The 19070-nt window shown below is 40.8% G+C and overlaps 1 protein-coding gene across 2 annotated transcripts in view; it reads left to right on the top strand.

Annotated features, from left to right (window-relative positions):
* The window catches only part of ACO1 (aconitase 1), a 63182-nt gene extending 44441 nt beyond the window's left edge, over nucleotides 1–18741 (top strand). For both annotated transcript variants that reach the window (XM_063081804.1, XM_063081805.1), the window contains exons 12-21: nucleotides 637–772; nucleotides 1606–1690; nucleotides 2607–2763; nucleotides 3923–4047; nucleotides 6055–6159; nucleotides 6844–6986; nucleotides 8502–8649; nucleotides 12575–12697; nucleotides 15229–15414; nucleotides 16349–18741. In XM_063081804.1, the coding sequence (XP_062937874.1) occupies nucleotides 637–772; nucleotides 1606–1690; nucleotides 2607–2763; nucleotides 3923–4047; nucleotides 6055–6159; nucleotides 6844–6986; nucleotides 8502–8649; nucleotides 12575–12697; nucleotides 15229–15414; nucleotides 16349–16462 (1322 nt within the window). In that variant the 3' untranslated portion in view covers nucleotides 16463–18741. The remainder of the gene's footprint in view (nucleotides 1–636; nucleotides 773–1605; nucleotides 1691–2606; nucleotides 2764–3922; nucleotides 4048–6054; nucleotides 6160–6843; nucleotides 6987–8501; nucleotides 8650–12574; nucleotides 12698–15228; nucleotides 15415–16348) is intronic.
* The last annotated feature ends 329 nt before the right edge of the window (nucleotides 18742–19070 follow it).

Here is a 19070-nt window from a genome sequence, read left to right as displayed (position 1 = left end):
AGCAAACCAGTTTTCTTAAGACAGGTCACCAGCTTGTCTGTAACTTTCTCTCCTTTATACTTTCATCCCATTCATTTCTTTCCTACTTCTGCGATACTTCTGCAGACAGAGCACCCAGTGTTCCAGTAACAGTCTCTGTATTTGCCAAAAGTCAAAAGCCCCAGGAGATCTTGATCTTCCACTTCAAGAAATATCTGTGGACTAGATTTGTATCTCTAGGCTGACTGTATTTCTCGTCAAGTGATATACTTTTAGAAAGGGCTAATTCGATTATAATTTTCATCCAAATCAAACATAATGTATTACTTAATTTATTAATTATTAATTTAAAATTTTCCAAAAATTAAAAACTCATTTTGTAACACATTTCTAAATGATTTTAGGTTTATCTCTTAAAAAAAAATCAGTACATCTCCATCTTTATTTCCATGACTAATTTTGAGTTTGCTGCATACATGAAGTGACTTTGGGCCAGTGAGCTTTTGATTTCTGTTAGATGGCAGAAAGTGCCAAAATGGAGGGGGCTTTGTCAGGTGGTGGCAGGAAATGCAGACTGAAAAATCAGTCTCTTTTCTGAAGTGTTCCTGGCATCTGAGAAGGCGGCCACCCACACTGTCTGTGTTTACCATTTCATAGGACTGTTAGCAAAGAAAGCTGTGGATGCTGGCCTGAATGTGAAGCCTTACATCAAAACTAGCCTGTCTCCTGGAAGTGGTGTGGTCACCTACTACCTACGAGAAAGCGGAGTCATGCCTTATCTGTCTCAGCTTGGGTGAGAGAGAGTTGCCTTTTACATCATTGCTTTTGTTGTGTTTTATTGCTCATTCATCTTGCTGTGTCACCTTGTAACAGATGTGAGCTTATCTGATGGTGTTTAATTGCGTAGCCTTTTATCAGATGGCAGGTAGACTTAAACCCTTACATTTTAACTGAGGAGGATCCTCCTCTACAGTTGTGCTAGTTGTTAATCATACAAGGATGCCCTGTAAGGGCATTGCAGAGGCTGAAATCAAGCCTGTGCTCTGCTTACCAAGTCTTGTGCTCTGAAGTGGTACTGCCTCTCCTGGAGAACGGGGGTGCCTTTTCTTAGTTGCACCAAGGTATGCTATGGGCTAGCAGTGGCTCTGCAACTGAGAGTCCGTCTGCCTTTTGGCATGGAAATAGTTATTTACCATAGCTAAAAACATTCTAATTCATTGAGGCAACTTAGTTATTAGTTGCAAAATACAGTTTCTCCAGTTTCCATATTATTCTTAATTTGGATGATAAATATTTTATTCTTGTGCCTCATAAAATTAAAGTCCTTAGGATTTTACAATAATAGTAGTGAATGGAGACATTAAATGCTATATATGATTGTGACTTTTAAAAATTCTAGATCATTCAATCCGACTCCTTTTTAGACGTTAAAAATATGAATAGTATTCTTCTTTGATATGCTATATCAAAATGTTCTCAAGAATGAAAGCTTTATAGAAATAGCTCTGTACTAAACTTACTTCATGCACTACTGTTCCTCTTTGATCAGTGGTCTCCAGGAACTGTTCTCAGCAGCAGGGCTCACTGAAAGTCGTTTTCTTTCTCATGCTCCCCTTTGGCACCTAGGTTTGACGTGGTGGGCTATGGCTGCATGACCTGCATTGGCAACAGTGGGCCCTTGCCGGAACCTGTGGTAGAAGCCATCACGCAGGTAATCACAGAGGAGCCTAGAGGTCTTCAGAGCTGCTGCTGCTTTTCATACAATGTGTGAAAAAAATGCTGGTAATTTTGGGCTGGCCAGTTAGCTCATTCGGTTAGAGTGTAGCCTTAAAACCCCAAGGTCACAGGTTCAGATCCCTGTGAACTGGCCAGCTACCAAAAAGAAAAAAAAAATGCTGGTAATTTCAAGAAGGTCCATGGAAGCAGGGGATGTGGTTAAGAGTGTGGTCTTTGAAGTTAAGCTCAAATTATAAGTTTATTAACCTGTTCGTGTCTCCATTTCCACAACTGAAAGTTGGAGGTGGTAAGAGTATCTGTTTTATACATTTGTGTGCACTAAGATGAGGACGACCGTAAAACACTTAGTGCAGTGCCTGTCACACAAGTAAGTGTTCAATACATGCTAAATTTTGACTGCCAGAATTGGTTTGGGCTAAAGAATTGTTACCAATAATTTGAAAATTGGTTCAAAGTCAGACACGTCTCTACACAAATGAATCTAAACTAAATTGCACTGGCTTGATATATGTCTGCAAAGTTCTTTAGCCTTGAAAAATACTGTTTGGTTCTCTTCGCATTAATTATAGAATTTATAAGTCATTGTGGCTTCCTTCGGCTCTCAGCTTTTAGTCTTTCCCGCCTCTTCTTAGACCTCAGGCAGCAATAACAAGGATGTTGCCTTCTAAACTACCTGCTGTTTTCTCATGAGCAGAAACTACTGAACATTTTGACCCAGAGTATCTCCCACAGGGACACCTGTGTATACCCTTCTCTCCAGTAGTAGGAGAGCGCCAGGTGAAAGGGCAGCTTAAAGAGCTATGTCCATGTGATGTGGAAACTATTCCAAAGATGAGAAGTCTAGGCAATCTCTTCTCTTTGTGACCTGATTTTTCTCTTGCCTTACACAGGGAGACATTGTAGCTGTTGGAGTACTGTCTGGGAACAGGAATTTTGAAGGTCGAGTCCACCCCAACACTCGGGCCAATTATTTAGCCTCCCCACCCTTAGTAATAGCATATGCAATCGCTGGGACCATCAGGATCAACTTTGAGAAAGAGCCATTGGGTAAGATTTTGTTTATGTGGCTGTAATTTTTTTTTCTAGTGAATTCGACAATATTACTGGAAGAAAGTTGCTGCTTTCATTTATAATAAATGGAGCATATACCTTCCAGAGATAAGACAAAGAGGAGAATCTTGTTTTTATTCCCCAGTACATGGCTAAAACATAACTGAAGTAGTTAAAGAAGAATCTGCTGAGGGGAAGGGATGACAAAAGAGAAATGAATGCCAGATGTGACAGTGGTTGCTAATCTGGTTTCATCTGCAGTTCTTCTCTTCCCATCTCTCACTTTCGTCTGACAATAGGCATTGTTTTGGTATACACTCTGTAGGAACACACTCCAAATATTTCAACTCAAAATTCTGGAGAAATGATGCTTCGTCTCTTTTCCTTTGGTCCTCTCACTTGCTATCCATTCTAAGCAGATTAGATAACAGGAAAACAATGCCCCTTAAATTTACTTTTTTAGGAATTCGTAACTTGAGAGGTGCAGTTGATCCTCATTATTTGTGGATTCTCTATTGCAAATTTTCCTACTTCCCCAAATATATTTTAACCCCCAAATCAATACTTATGGTGCTTTCGTGGTCATTCACAGACACGCACAGAGGCGTGAAAAGTTAGTGTCCCTCAGCGCATGTGTCCCATGCTGAAATCAAACAAGACAACACTCTGCCTTCTTGTTTCAACTCTTGTACTATAAACAAGTATTTTTTTCACAGTCTATTTAGTGCCATGTTTTTTGCATTTTTGTGGTGATTTCACTGATATATGGCCCCTGACCATAATGCTGAAGTGCCATCTGGTGTTCCTAAGCCCAAGAAGGCTGCAGTGTTTAGAAAGGCTTTACTCAGGCATGAGTTATAGTGCCGTTGGCTATAAGTCTAGTGTTAATGAGTCAACAATATAGGTTAAATTAGGTGTCTTTAAACAGAAGCACACATAAAACAAGGTTATGTATTGATCAGTTGACAAAAATGTGACCAGGCCTCACAGGAACCCAGTGCTGTTTCCCCTAGGAGCAGTGATTCAGTATTCACTAGGTAGTGTTCACACAGGCTTTATAGAACAAAACTACTGAGAAGAATGAGATGTGACTGTATGTAATAATGAAAATTCCGTATTAGAAAATTTTTCTCATTAATAAACATTTTCTCCCCAGGGGTAAATGCAAAGGGACAACCAGTATTTCTGAAAGATATCTGGCCTACCAGAGATGAGATCCAGGCAGTAGAGCGTCAGTATGTCATCCCGGGGATATTTAAGGAGGTCTACCAGAAAATTGAGGTGAGGTCCCTTGCTGCCCTCCCCTCCCCAAGGATCTAAGGGAAAGCAGCTCCTATGTACCATATCTGCAAACCTTGAGACTAAAGGGAGTAGAAACTGTAGAAAGTAACATTTATTTTTTCAAATAACTAGGGAAGTGGTTCTCAGTCATTTTTCTTCCATGACTCACATGTTTAAAAACCCCACACTCCCCAGATGTTCCCAGATTTGGACAGGTGGGTGACAGCCCACATTAGTCTGTTTCTGTTGCTTATAACAGAATACTTGGAACTGGGTAATATGTAAGAAAATGAAATTTATTGCTTACAGTTTCAGAGGCTGGGAAGTCCAAAGTCAAGAGGACACATCTGGTGAGGGTCTTTGGTGGTGGCTTTACGGCAATGCAGGGGTCTCATGTGGCAGAAAATGGTAGAGCAGAGAGAGAGAGACTCTCATGTGCTGTCCTTTTAAAGCCCTCAGAACCACGCCCCTGACCACCATTATAAATTCATTCACTACATCATGGTCCTGCAATCTAGCTACCTCTTCAAGGCCCCACCTTTCAATTACTATAATAGGATTTCCCACCCTCAACAGTTACAGTGGGAATAAAGCTTCTAATATGTGAACTTTGAGGGACACAATTCAGTCCATCACAGCACAGCCTCAAGAAGAAAGGCCTCAGGTTCAGCTGTCTGTAACTTCACCCCTTTCTCAGACACCCTGGGGGTGTGTCAGCTGTGGTGAGGACCCCTGTTGGTCACTATATTGTGTCACTGAGGTAGAGTGAGTTGGTTGAATGCACCTCTCAATGCAGCATTTGGATACTTAAATAAATAAATAAAGCCACTCTATAGGAAGTGTCGAACTGCTGAAATAAAACTTTCTGTGCATCTTACAAATAGGAGAAAATGTATGGGGCTCAGTATCATTTTCTGAGTCTTTTGGATGTTATTCCTTTCCCTGCTTTCTGAGGGAAAGCTGTTAGGCTGACACAAGGGCTTCTGCCTGGGGCTAGTGGTTTGAAATGAGAGCAGAGCCATCTGGAGAGGGTAAAATGGGCATGATGTCCACACACTGCACCTCCCACAAGCTGCCGGCTAGGAAGTGATATTAGGGAGCTTGGCAGACCTTGGGTTTAATGTGTTTCTCCATAGGCTAAGTTAATGGACCTGTGGAGAATTCAAGCCACTCCTAGTGCATAACAGCTGTCATTTGCAATCTAGCTTCCATGTAACCTGGAAATCCTTTCCCAAAATACAAAATATTCAAAGAGTTAATAATTTCCCCTTTGGTACAATCTGGATTATTATTTCATGAATTATTTATAAGTATATGTATGAGTATTGGTTATCTGTTGCCTTACAACAATTGCCCCAATACTTAATGAGTTGGAACAACAAGCATTTATTCTCTCAGTGTGTGTGGGTCAGGAATCCAAGTGCAGCTTCACTGGGCACCTCTGCTTCACAATTGCCTCTGCCAATCAAAAGGTCATCGGGACTACAGTCTGTGGAGGAGGATCCACTTAGCTCACTCATGTGGTTGTTGGCAGGACAAAGTTTCTCACGGGCTGTTGGCCTGAGATCCTCAGTTCCTCACAGGCTGCTAGCTAGAGACCTCCCTAAGCACTTGCTACATGGGTCTCTTCACAGCTCACAACATGGTAGCTGGCTTCCATCAGAGCCAGAGAGACAGAAGGCAGAAGTCTCTTTGTAACCTAATCTGGGAAATGAGTCATTAGGTTCAGTCTACACTCATAAGAGGAGGGGGTCACCTAAAGGTGTGAATCCTAGGAGTGGGGATCATTACCACCATCTTAGATGCTACCTGTCAGAATGCATATGTATTTTTAAGTTACATAGCGTGACATAATCTTAGTATAAAGAAACTCTTTTGTGACACTGTTTAGAATAAAAATGATTTTTATTGTGCTTCTTAGCTTGAATGTATTTTTTGCATTTGCATATTAAATTTTCCCTAGAGTGGAATGTGATTTGATCTGCCTTTCTTTTCCTTTTTTTTAAGACTGTGAATGAAAGCTGGAATGCCTTATCAGCCCCATCAGACAAGCTGTATTTGTGGAATCCCAAATCTACATACATTAAATCACCACCATTCTTTGAAAACCTGGTATGACTTTTTATTTCTTAACAAAACAAGTTCTGCAAAAGGTTTCTTTCCTTATAAAATCTACTTTATTACCCCATACCCTTGCTTTAACTACCTATTTAATTAAAATTTTGCAAACCCAAGCAGATGATGCTGGGGAGAGTCCTGGAGGCTATATATTTGGCTGTATTGGGCCCTATGGCAGTGCAGGGGCACCCTGGTAATTAGGCACCACCTGGACATAGACTCAGTAAAGTCTGAGGGACTGTTCCAGGAGAACATCTCCAGGGTTTATTGAAATCTTATACCCATAAAAATGTGAAACATCTTTTCCTAAAACTGATGATCAGGAAGTCCTTGCTCCCCTGGTGGGTCCTCCTGGGAAGGGATGGGAGTAGAAGTCAGGATTCCACTTGTCCTTAGCATCTGAGGAGTTCTGTGATGTGAAGAGACAGAGTGTCATTTGCAGCTGCATTCCTGTTGTTTTTGAGGGGATAGTGCCAGTATTTTGCCTTCTCAAGGTTGAGATATGAGTTTTGAGTAAATTTAACTTACTTTTCTCAGCATCCCTGATAAAAACCTGAAAACTAGGATTTTCTGTGCACTGATGTAGAATTGTCATCTGGTTCAGATCCATGGACCACTACTGTGGAGACTCACCTGGAGATAACCTAGCACACGTTGACTTCTTGTATTCTTTGCTAGACTTTGAATCTTCAGCCCCCTAAATCTATAGTGGATGCCTATGTGCTATTAAATTTGGGAGATTCAGTAACAACGGACCACATCTCTCCAGCTGGAAATATTGCAAGAAACAGCCCTGCTGCTCGCTATTTAACTAACAGAGGGTAAGTATGAGTGAGATAGGAAAGACTAAAGGCAAAAATGGAATAAATGGAGCAAATGAGGCCAGTATTTCTCTTTTTACTTGGTCTCTTTAGAATCGACTCTGGTTTTTCACTGAACTCTGGGGCTCAAAAACCAATTGCTTTTTCTTAGCAGCTTCTGTGAGAGAATCCATCAGCATAGGAATCCTATCGGGGGAAGGGGAGAGTGACCTTTTTGAGCAAATGTAAGCATTAGGCCCAGTTGTCATCCCTGCCCCCGGCCTGTCTGGTTGTTAAATTATAAGGTTCTACTTTTAACCTGTGGCGAGCCTGATAGAACCTGAAGGGCATTGCCGTGTCCTGGTTGAGAGGCATAATGTTTATAGAGACCTGCATCCATTCATCAATCCTTCAGTAATATACTGATATTAACAGATATTATACCAGTATTATCTACTGTTATGTAATAGATCAATATTAATCAAGGTCAGTGGTTCCCAAATCAGATTTTCCATGAGAGTCATATGGAAAGATAAAAATTCCTGGTTTCTGTCCCCACCTCCTGAATCAGCTTCTTCGTGGATGGGCCCAAAGCAAATGTGAGGAACATAATCCAAACACCTTGTTTTGATGGTGATTCTTCACCTCTTTCGAGACATGAACTCTTTAGGGAATTGAATGAAAGCAAATACAATGTGTTCCCAGAAAAATGCACAGACCCACAGCATTTGGATTTCAGGGGTTCCTCGACATGGTTACCTGCTCCTGAAGGCCATTCATAAACTCTCAATCCTCAAATTAGATCTAACCATTACATCATATTAACATTCACATCCACCCCTGGTATTTTAAGAAACAGTCCAGTGAACTGGTCACTGTGTTAATTGTAAGATGTTCTTCCTGACATCACAAAGTTTCCTTTCATTGGGGCCCACAGCCGAGATTTTTCTGTGGTTGGGACCAGAAATAGCTGTTCTGCCTCTTTGGCACTGCATTGACTTTTATCTTATGAGAGTTGGTTATGTTGTCCGTTGTGTTTCTTCACTTTGCATTGAGTTGCTGATAACTCAGGGACAAATTTGAACCTACTTCTGGTTAGTTTATAGAACATATTTTCTATTTCCCCTAAGTCTTGGCTCCATCTGATTTGCGTACCCTTGTTATTCTCTTTGCTTCTATTTTCTTACTTATTTTTAATCAAGCTTTTTTGGCTTGTATGAAGGCTACTCCACTGAGTAAGAAAAGTAAATACTCTTTCTTAAAAAGTTCCTCTTGATTTTTCTACCCAGATTTGAAAGACCCTAAGTTGACCCCAGGAGATCACTGGTTTCCACCTTTCTTCAGCTCACCTCTCACCTCTCACCCTACCCTCAGTTGAAGCTATGGGAACAGCTTTTCTGCCTTAGAGAACAAGCTTAGTAGACATGGAGAAATAGCTGGGTTTATGGGTTTATGTTTTATTCTTTTCTTGGTGTAAGCAAAATTTAATCTTTGCTCACTTCACTAAGGCAGCTCCTCTCCTGCTTGCATTATTAGCCTGACTCCACGAGAATTCAACTCCTATGGCTCCCGCCGAGGTAATGACGCCATCATGACACGGGGGACGTTTGCCAACATTCGCTTGTTAAACAAATTTTTGAACAAGCAGGCACCACAGACTATACACCTGCCTTCTGGAGAAATTGTGAGTAGTTTCTTCTGCTTCCTTCAGAAAGCACCGTTTGTAAGGCTCTGAGAAATTGAATATTTACACAGTTACTTTCCTTTGGTTTTAGTTTTTCTTCACAGCCTTATCCTACCTCAGGCTTCCTATTGTCCTTGCCAGGTGTCCATTTATGTGGAGCTTATCACTGATAGAGAAGCCCTTTAAACTTAAAACCTGTACCATCGTTTAACTAATCTTGTTTCCTGGGAGTTGAGCTCAAAAAGCCTTTGAGTGAAATTTCATCAGAAGTGTTTGAAGGGGAAATTCTGGGATAAATTAGAGGATATTTATCAAGAAATGTTATTGTATGACTTTATTAAAATTTAATTTAATTCACTGTACACACTAGGAAAAGAAGGAATGCAGAGGCCCTTGGAGGCCTGCTTGGATCCTAAGGGAGCCATTTGGAGTTGGTAGATTACAGCTGGATTGTTTGTTCACAGATCGGAGGTGTGGTAGATGGGGAAAGCCTGCACTTAGAGTCAGACAGATCTGGGTTTAAGACCCAGCTTCACTTCATCCTAGCTGTGGAGGCTTTAGCAAGTTATATTCTTCTGTAAGCCTCATTTTTCTTACCTGTGAAATAGAAATAATACCTACCTTGTAAGACTCTGAGGCTTAAAATAAACAGAATGACGTGGAAAACCTAGCATAGTATCTGCAGCATGTAGTACATCTTCAGTGTCACTTCCCTTCCCAGTGAATGCAGTCAAACTACCTGAAAACTATTTAACCTACCTGAGAAATAACCCTGCAACTCATTCAAAAAATAGTAATAGCTAATATTTCTGTGGAACTTACTACATTCCAGATACTCTTCTAAGCTCTTTGCATAATTGATTTATTTGGTCCTCATAACAACCCTTTGAGGTAGGTACTGTAGTTATCTGTGTTTTAAATTGAGAACCTGAAGAATAGACAGGTTGTATAACTTCCTGAGGTAACACAGTAGAAAAGCTGAGATTAAAACCCAAGGAGTCTGGCTCTGAAGTTAATGCTCTTTACCACCATGTGTACTAACTCACTTATAACTGATTGTATTTTTGTAAAGCAAACTCTCTCTTCATAGATAATCACTGGTCACCAGGACATAGCCCAAGAGATGTTTGTTTAATGAATAGCAAGTATAATAAACTATTCCACACACACACACAAAATATATATATATATATTGAATGATGGAATACCCAAGAGAACAAGGGGAAAAACTTGGAGTTACAGTCTTTGGACCCCCAATAAACTGTCACAGTGAACCTCAAACCTCAAACCCTGCCATGACACAGAACTTCTAGTCAGATGTTTAGTGCCTCATCTGAAATAAGGAGACAAAATCAAAACAGGCATTTGAACCAAGACTTTAACTTAAAAGGCAGACCTAGACAAAGAACAGGGGGATAAAAGTAAAGAAAACAGACAATGCAAAAAAGTACAAGAAAACTTTAAGAAAAAGAATTGTCTTCTCAGAGAGATGAGTTAATTTTCTGTTGCTATAAAGTAACAACCAGAAAACAAGAAAGAATTCTATAAATTTAAAAAAAAAGACGCTCCCCCCCCCCCCCCAAATTCAAAGGAAAAGTTGATTAGTTGAGAAAAATCTCCTGGAATATAAAACAGAAAGACAAAGGGAAAATCAGAGAAAAAAATGTAAGAAAATTAAGGGCTGAACAGAGGTCCTAAAAAGAGAACAGACAAGATGGAACAGAGGAAATTATCAAAGAAATAACACAAGGAAAATTCCCCGATTGAAGGATCTGAGAATCGAGATTGAAAAGGCCTACTGCGTGCCCAGCCAAATGATTTTAAAAGACCAGTCCAAGCCACATCATTGTGAAATTAGAAACAACAGAGGTAAGGAGAAGACCTAGAAACTTCTGGAGGGGAAAACAGCTTACATGCAATGACAGGAGACCAGAAGTGCTCCAGACTTCTTGAGAGCAACACTGGAAACTTAGACTGAGGAAAATGATTTGCTCCCACAGCTCTCTGCCTGTCTTACTAGCAGTCAAGTGCAATTAAAGTAATGACACATGCAGATATTCAAAAGCTTAGAAAATATCCATCCCTCAGTCCTTCTCTCAGGAAGCTACTTAGTGAATGTATTCCACCAAAATAAGAGAGTAAACTGTTCCAGCTTGGAACAGGACCAAGAGCTCCAGGAGTGATGTTGCCATGACAAAGATTTTTAAATGAAAGATTGCATGATGTGTGTCAATGTCTTTAGTGAATATTTGTACTTTAGGCAGAGCATTTAGGATTAATGAGTAGGGATATAGACACAGGTGAGTACACCAAAAAGGAAAATTACTAATTCCAGGAGAAACATTTTAAAAATTGCCAAGAAAAGGAAGTCGTAGTATATTACATGGCTCAACTGTAAATAGTATTTACATAATCATAATGATTATTGACTTACCACAGTGTATGGCATAATTATATTGGCAGGTTGGGGAGAAGTGAGGTGCGGTGGGATGGGGGGAGGTGGTATTCAGGAGAAGTTCATCAAAGCAGGACATCGATAGATGATAACAAAAGTGGAGAAATCAAGAACTAGCAGTTTAGATATAATACTTAGAGATGGAGACACAATAACAGAAGAAACAGCTTAATTTCCTATTATGTTCTCTTCTTCAGAAGAGAGGGAGGGTACAGGAGCTGTTGCTGTATAAGCTGTTTAGTGCTCTCAGCGGGGCTCACGTAATAGAAGAGTCAGGACACTGGAATTCTAGACCTGCCTAGCTTAGTGCCTCTGATCTTGGGTAACATGACCTGCTTTACCATGGGACTGTCAGTTTTGCAGTAGTTTTGAAAACACTTTTTAAAACACTCCCAAGTTAATACGCAAAGTTAGTGATATCTGAAATTAGCAGGTAAAGTTGTTTCTTTTTTGGTCTTTGAAAGGATCCAGACTATTTGGGCAGAAGAGGCTTTTTACTGTTTTGCTAACAGTTTCTATATTCATGAGTTCTGTCTAGCTGAAGACATACAGAATCCTCCCCAGGTTTAGGTAATGTTGTGTGAAATTAACCACAGTCTCCATCAGTCCAGCAAAATATTAATTTGTGGAAAGCCTGCTTGAGAATTTGATTAAACACCTTTCTTGAACTCCTTTCAATTGAAACACATCTCTGTCTTTTAAGAGATTTTGTTTTCTGACTTACATAGCAAGGACAAATAATTGTTTCATTACTCAGTCACCAGTGATTATATCAAATGTCTTTGTGAAGTCTCGGCACAGCAGAATATTCAGAATTCCTGTGAGAAATAAACGAATCTATTTGTACAAGGCATTTCTCTTCTATTAAAATATTAGTTAATTCTTTTCTGTCCTTTAGTGATTTGTGCTTCTATCCACGTTTCTGCTGTCTCTACCCTTGACCTTCATGTAGAAGGGTGACTGATAAAAGGTTTGCATTTTTAATAATTTCAGAACACATTACCTTTCGTGTTTTGCTACCCTTCACAACTGACCTGCGCTGAGTCTCTGATACTGACTGATCAAAACCCAGGTTTAGGTAGGATTCTCTGTTTTCTTAAGTTTTGAAATAGTTCAGGCAATGGAAGAGAAAAAAGCCTAATCTAGTTTACTTTTTTCCCCTGATGACCTAGCATTTGAAAGTTTTTATAAAACCAACAACAGTTAGGCATTTCAGTCAAAAAATATATAAAATTCAATTTGGTAGAAGTAAAATGATTGAGGAAATTGGGACTTTGTAGACGACACAGCTGGTGGGTTGAGTTTTCCATTGGCTGTGTATTGACTTGGCTGTCTGCGGGCCCTTGTGACCCTGCACTTCTCACTAAGGCTAACTGGGCCTGTGTCTACACCCTTTGCCTCTACCGAGTTCTGAAAACCTAAGTACTGAGTACTACTGAGTACTGAACACCTTCCTTTTCTCTTCCTGAGCTTGATGTGTTCGATGCTGCTGAGCGGTACCAGCAGACAGGCGTTCCCCTGATCGTTCTGGCTGGCAAAGAGTACGGCGCAGGCAGCTCCCGAGACTGGGCAGCCAAGGGCCCTTTCATGCTGGTGAGTGTGAAGCAGAGACGTCCCAGCAGGCAGCTGCCCCTCTGAATGGGAAGAGAAGCTGGGAGGGCGCTTTCGTTTCCAAGATGTAGTGGAAAAGCAAGCACTGAAAAGCATGTAGTGTCTATTTGTCTCCTGCTTCTTGGTGGATCTAGATTTATTTCACTCAGTGAAGGGTAATAATCTAGAGTTGAACTGATTTCCTTAAATCAGACATTTATACCCTGGATTTTTTGCTGGTAGGTGTCTATAGATCAATTTGAGGGGACAGTCTGTGAAGTCTCTGAAATTATATCCAGGAATGTATATGTATGTCTTTTTTAATAGGGAGAAGTTTCACGGTTTTCACAACATGCTCAGAGGTTGAGGACCCAAAATTTATTTAAGGCCATGGTCCCAGGTGAATGTAAGGAATAAGCCAGGGATACTGTATTGTCTGTCAGGTCACAGAAGGGAAAAAATAAGGAACCTGGGCTTTTTCAGGAGTTACTTCAGTGAGAATGGTTCCAGGTGTCTTGGATAAGCTAGGAGAATGCACTTTTTACAGTTGCTTTTCACTGCCAGTGAAAATCTGCTTATAGTTTTCAAAGAGAAAGGGAAGCTCTCTCTGTACGTAGCCAAACAGCTTTTTAGAACCTTCTACCGTTTCAGGGTTCAGCCTGCTTGAGGTGTCCCCAGAGGAGGGGCTATGCGGGAAGCAGAACGCTCTTATCTCTTGAGAATTTGCTTGCCCGGAAAGCAGGAAAGAATCCTGCTGCCTGGCTTTAATCCTCAGGGTGGGGTAAAAATGGCTTAGCTAATGTCAATTTATATCAATTATGGCTCAAGCAAATTAATGCATTAATGCACTTGGGAAACACTAAGTTGTCTGGCAGGCAGCCCTCCAGACATCCAATCTTCTGAAAATGACCATCACATCTATTGTTTTTTTAATTGGACATTTTGCTGTGAGGGGGAAAAAAAGTTCTGATTAGTTGGTAGTAGGTCAAAGGCCTACCTTTTCTGGAAACTGCTGAAAAGAACCAGAGAAATTATAGAAGAAAAGGATTTTAGGAAGAGAGTTGGGGGTCAATAGCAGAAATGAGACCCAGCCAGTGAGCAGTCAGGTGGGGAACTCTGAGATCTGATAGATGATGAGAAGCAAGCTGGCACCGAAGGCGCTCTCTGCAGTCCAGACCTCTCTACAGAACCTCTCTGAGTGCTGTTGCCCAGGAGCCATGCACAGTTCCGTTCTGTAGCTGCCCAGGCTGGGCCATTCAGCAGTGCTGGACTATACTCAGAAAGGGCTAGGGCTAGATGACTATGATTTGCAGCATCTGCAGCACAGCACAGCTGTTTACACAAAGCGTGTGTTTAGAAAGTTCCAACATCCCCCAACATCCCCCAAAATGTACATACATACATTTCTGCAAAATATCTCCTGTCCCAAAGAATCTGCCTTTCCTCTATGGCAGGGGTTCTCAACTTTGGAAACACCTGTAAGATTTTTAAAAAATACCTATATTTGGATCTCATCCCCAGAGATTCTGTTTTAATTGGTAAGGAGAAAGGCCTGGCCACTGGGATTTTAAAAGCCTTCCCTGGTGATTCTCCTATGCAGCAGAGTTTTAAGAACCACTGCTCAAAGTTACAAGTTTTGGTTCTCAAAACTTACAAGAATCACCAGCCCCCTCTAGCCCCATGCTCTCTGCAAGAGATTCTGATGCAGTAGGTCTGGTATAGTACCCAAGAATCTACATTTTTAATAAGCTCCCCAAATGACCCTGATGCAGAGCATCTTAAAAGTGCCTTGGATATCACGAGACCTTTTAGAGGTATCTCTGTATTAAAATTAATATTATAATTATTGATAATAATGGGGAGTTCTAGTTAACCGAGTACCCTGCTTTATTGATTGTTGCTGTATATTGCCAATTATAGATTACCATTAAAATGTACTTTATAGGAAGTTTAATATCTGGACTATATTCAATACAATTTGATCCTTGAAACAGGAAGCATAAAAGCAATACACAGTAGGTAATCATTTATTTTATCTGTAGTGTGTTTTGACAGTTGCTTTTTTGATTAAACCTTCTGTGTCTGCTGATGCACCTACAGTATTTGAAAAATTCAAGGGAAAGAAAATAATTTTCTTTATGTTGTTTGGTGGTGTGGATTTCCAGATACAATGGAAGTTTGTCAAGATAAGTTGTATCACCAAGTGGCTAAGTATGTGGGCAGACTTCATGGGTTCAAATACTAGATACCACCACTGACAACCTGGGTAAAGAGGGACAAAAATAGCATCTACATCCCAGGATTGCTGGAGGGTAGAATGAGAGAATTCATTTAAGTAAGTGCTTACCTAGTGCCTGTCTATTGTAGGCAATCAGTTAAGACTATTATGTTATTTATAACTAGATGGTAACATATTTTATATAAAAGATTAATTGGTACTTATAAAGAATTTAGGTGTGAGCGCCTTTTGTAAAGTTTCTGTGTATCTAAGGAAAAAATTGGACTATGTCCAAACGACTCTCTTTGTTCATCAGGGAATCAAAGCTGTCCTAGCTGAGAGTTATGAGCGCATTCACCGCAGTAACCTGGTCGGAATGGGGGTGATCCCCCTTGAATATCTCCCTGGTGAGAAAGCAGACACCCTGGGACTCACAGGGCGGGAACGATACACTATCATAATCCCAGAAAACCTCAAACCACGAATGAAAGTCCAGGTCAAGGTAAGCCGGAGCTTCTCCATGCCAGGCCCTTCTGAAAGAGGCCCTTCATTTGTAATCAGTCTTGTTAGAAGGAAATTGGTGGAATTGGAAGAAAAAAAAAGTTACTCAGTAGGACTTAAGAGTCCTACCACCCTTTTCTACCTGCCTTCACAGCATAGTGAGTATACCTGTTGATTTCTCATTTGTTTCCCTGATTATTTATAGAGTTATCATCAGTTCTATTCTTACTTCCCAATCCCAACCATCCCCACTGTCTCCTATTCCTCCCACTCTCACTAAGCCCAGGGAATCATGATGAAAGTTGAGGGATATGACCGAAAAGACACTTTTTTATTATATAAATGTTAACAACAGACACACTCACCCTGTCCCTAAGCCTCACTGTAGACCCCAGGCTACGAGTAGCCCTATGGTGGAAATGACAGATCCCGAGGCGAGGTGAGGATGAGATGCCCAGAACAAGTATCCCAGGGGTGATTCAGCCACCCAGGCAGAGGCAGCTGCTGAGGTTTGTGTCTCAGGGTGACCAGCCTGGTCAGCCCTCTGAGGAACAACTTTAATGAAACCTCTGCTGATCTGAGACACTTCTGTCCACAGAGAAGGTTTACAAAATATCATCCCAGTGTCACTAGTAGCTGCTGCCCTGAGAAACTATTTCTGGTTCTCAAGTGCCTTTCACTTCCATCATTTATACTCTGCAGTGCTTTTCAAACAAATGTGCAGATCTCTCAGGGATCTCGCCAAAATGCAGATTCTGATTCAGTGGGTCTGGGCTGGGGCCAGAGGCCTTGCAGGCTCCCATATGCTGCTGGTGTTGCTGGTGTTGCTGGTGCCGCACCTTGAGTGGCAGGCTGGAGGGCAGGCTGGGTGGGATCTCCTCCTGCTATCTCGCCTCCTCCCTTGGTGATTCTTCTCTGCTTCTTTGTCCTTGCAGCTGGATACCGGGAAGACCTTCCAGGCTATCATGAGGTTCGACACCGACGTGGAACTCACTTATTTCCACAACGGGGGCATCCTCAACTACATGATCCGCAAGATGGCCAAGTAGGCCCTCATTTCTTAGGAGACTTGCCCTCAGTGCTGCCCCAAGTGCCTCCCACAGTGGGGTACTCCACAGAGGGGTACAAGCCTCCCCCACTGCCTCCACAGAGGGGTGCCACCTCGCAGACGGAGCACTGGGGTCTTGGTGCCATTCCTGCAGGCACAAAACCAGAAGTTTCTACATTTTATGCTTTTGTTAATGAGAGAAGCAAGCTCATCTATTAAGTTACTGATCACAGGATGTTGATTTTTCACTCTTACCAATTAATCTTCAGCTGAACACAAGGACGTCTTCCCGGAAGGTGTCTCCTACCCTTTTTATTATTCCTCTCATCCTCTGCTCAATGAAACTTTTCCCTTCAGGGTCATTTTCCTTTGCATATTATACCAGTGATAACTGACATGGGTAGATGAGAGCTTTTTACACTTCAGATCATAGTTATTATTGTGATTCTCTCTCCTCTTCCGTTCTCCTTCAGAGTGAGTGATCCAAACACCTTATGGACAGGTCAGATGTTGAGTGTTTTAAATTATGTATGTACCTTTTGATAGCTCAACATAAAAAGAAATACAAAGTTTTCTTTTACTACCTTCAAAAAATTTTCCCAGAAAATATTTTTGTCAAGAGGAGACCTTTGTTTGGAAGTGGTTTGGGAGAGAGGCACAGAACATTTCTAATTTGAATAATATTAAATCTATTTTCAAAGAAAACTTGTTGATTTTGGAATTGAGTTTCGCTGTGTGTGTGTGGCTATAACTTGGAGGTATTCAGAGCAGAGTGAGTCTCAGACCACATCATCTTGAACCCTGAATGGCCTTCGTGCTTTTCTGTTCTTACAACTACATCAGACCTGTGCAGGTACAGTGGAAGTGTTGAGGAACCTGTATGTTCTCTGCCCTGTTCGGGAGCAGACAAGAAGAAAGAATAGCCTGGTAGCAGTAGCAATGATGTTAAGTATGGTAAGCAAATCACAGCTTTTTAGTGTCCTGAAGTTTATCTGCTCATTTTTATCAATGATGTTATTTCAGGGCATGTCTTAGTCTGCTCAGGCTGCCATAACAAAATATCACCAGCTGAGTGGCTTAAGTCACAGAAATTTATTTTCTCACAGTTCTGGGGGCTGGAAGTCCAAGATCAAGGTTCCAGCCACTTTGATTTCTAGTGAGGGCAGTCTTCCTGGCTTGCAGGGGGTCGCCTTCTTGCTATGACCTTATGTGGCCTTTCCTTGGTACATGCCTGAAAAGAGGGAGAGGGAAAGAGAATGGGCTCTCTGGTGTCTCTTTATATAAGGACACTGATTGTATCAGATCAGAGTCCTATCCTTATGATATCACTTAACGTTAATTACTTCCTTAGAGGTCCCATCTCCAAATATAGCCACATTAGGAGGTTAGGTACTCAACATATGAATTTTGGAAGGACACAAACATTGAATCCATAACAGGGTACCTTATACTTACAGGTCAACCCCCTTGCAGTGAATATTTTTTAAATTTGTCACCCACACTTTAATATGAGGTTAGCAACACCATGAAAGAGGACAAGTATTATTAGTTCCACTGTACATATCAGAGAGGTAAAATAACAAATCTTAGATCTAGTAAGTGGAAGTGCCAGGACTTCAGAGCCAGTTTTCTAAACCTAATACTAGAGATTTTTCTAAATTTCTAAGAATTGACATTTGGAATATATGAGATCTCCAGGTCTTAGCAATTTGAAGATCATGGATAAAACCCTTTAAATTCCCTCCCTGTTTGTTTTCTGTCTCTGGAAGCCAGCCTGCCACCTGTTTTCTTGGACTGTCATGCTGTGGGCCTGATCTCCAGTGTCCCAGGGCTTCCAGGCTGCATGAGAACCACAGCATTAGGGACATCACCTAGCTCCACACAATGGTTTATCTGTCTGAGCTTTGGCTACAGCCCAGCCAGTGCCCCTGTTATGGATTAAAATTGAATCATTTCTTTTTTTAAAAAAAATTTTAATTGACAAAAATTGTACATATGCACAACATGATGGTTTGAAATATGTATACATTGTGGAATAGCTAACTCGAACAAATTAACATATGCATTACCTCACATACTTGTCATCTTTTGTGATAAGAACACTTAAAATCTACTCTAAACAGTTTTCAAGAATATAATACATTGTTATTAACTGTAGTCACCATGTTGTATTTCTTGAATTCCTCCTAACTGAAGTTTTGTATCCTTGACCAACATCTCCCCAATATCCCCCCTTCCAGTCCCTGATAACTTCTGTTCTCTGCTTTTTTGAGTTTGACTCTTTTAGATTCCACATATAAATAAGATTATGCAGTATTTCTCTTTCTGTGCCTGGCTTATTTCACTTAACATAGTGACCTCCATGTCATCCACATTGTTGCAAGTGAGAGGATTTTCTTCTTTTGTAAGGCTGAACAGTATTCCATTGTGTATATAAAACATTTTCTTTATCCATTCATCTGTTGATAGGTTGTTTCCATATCTTAGCTATTGTGAATAATGCTTCAGTGAACACGGGAGTGCAGGTATCTCTTCAACATACTGATTTTATTTCCTTTGGATATATACCTAATAGTGGGATTGCTGGATCATATGGTAGTTCTATTCCT

This window comes from Cynocephalus volans, chromosome 17 (assembly GCF_027409185.1).
Source record: "Cynocephalus volans isolate mCynVol1 chromosome 17, mCynVol1.pri, whole genome shotgun sequence".
NCBI classification, from domain to species: Eukaryota; Metazoa; Chordata; class Mammalia; order Dermoptera; family Cynocephalidae; genus Cynocephalus; species Cynocephalus volans.
The sequence above is the reverse complement of the archived record's forward strand: the minus strand, read 5'-3'. Positions and strand labels throughout refer to the sequence as shown.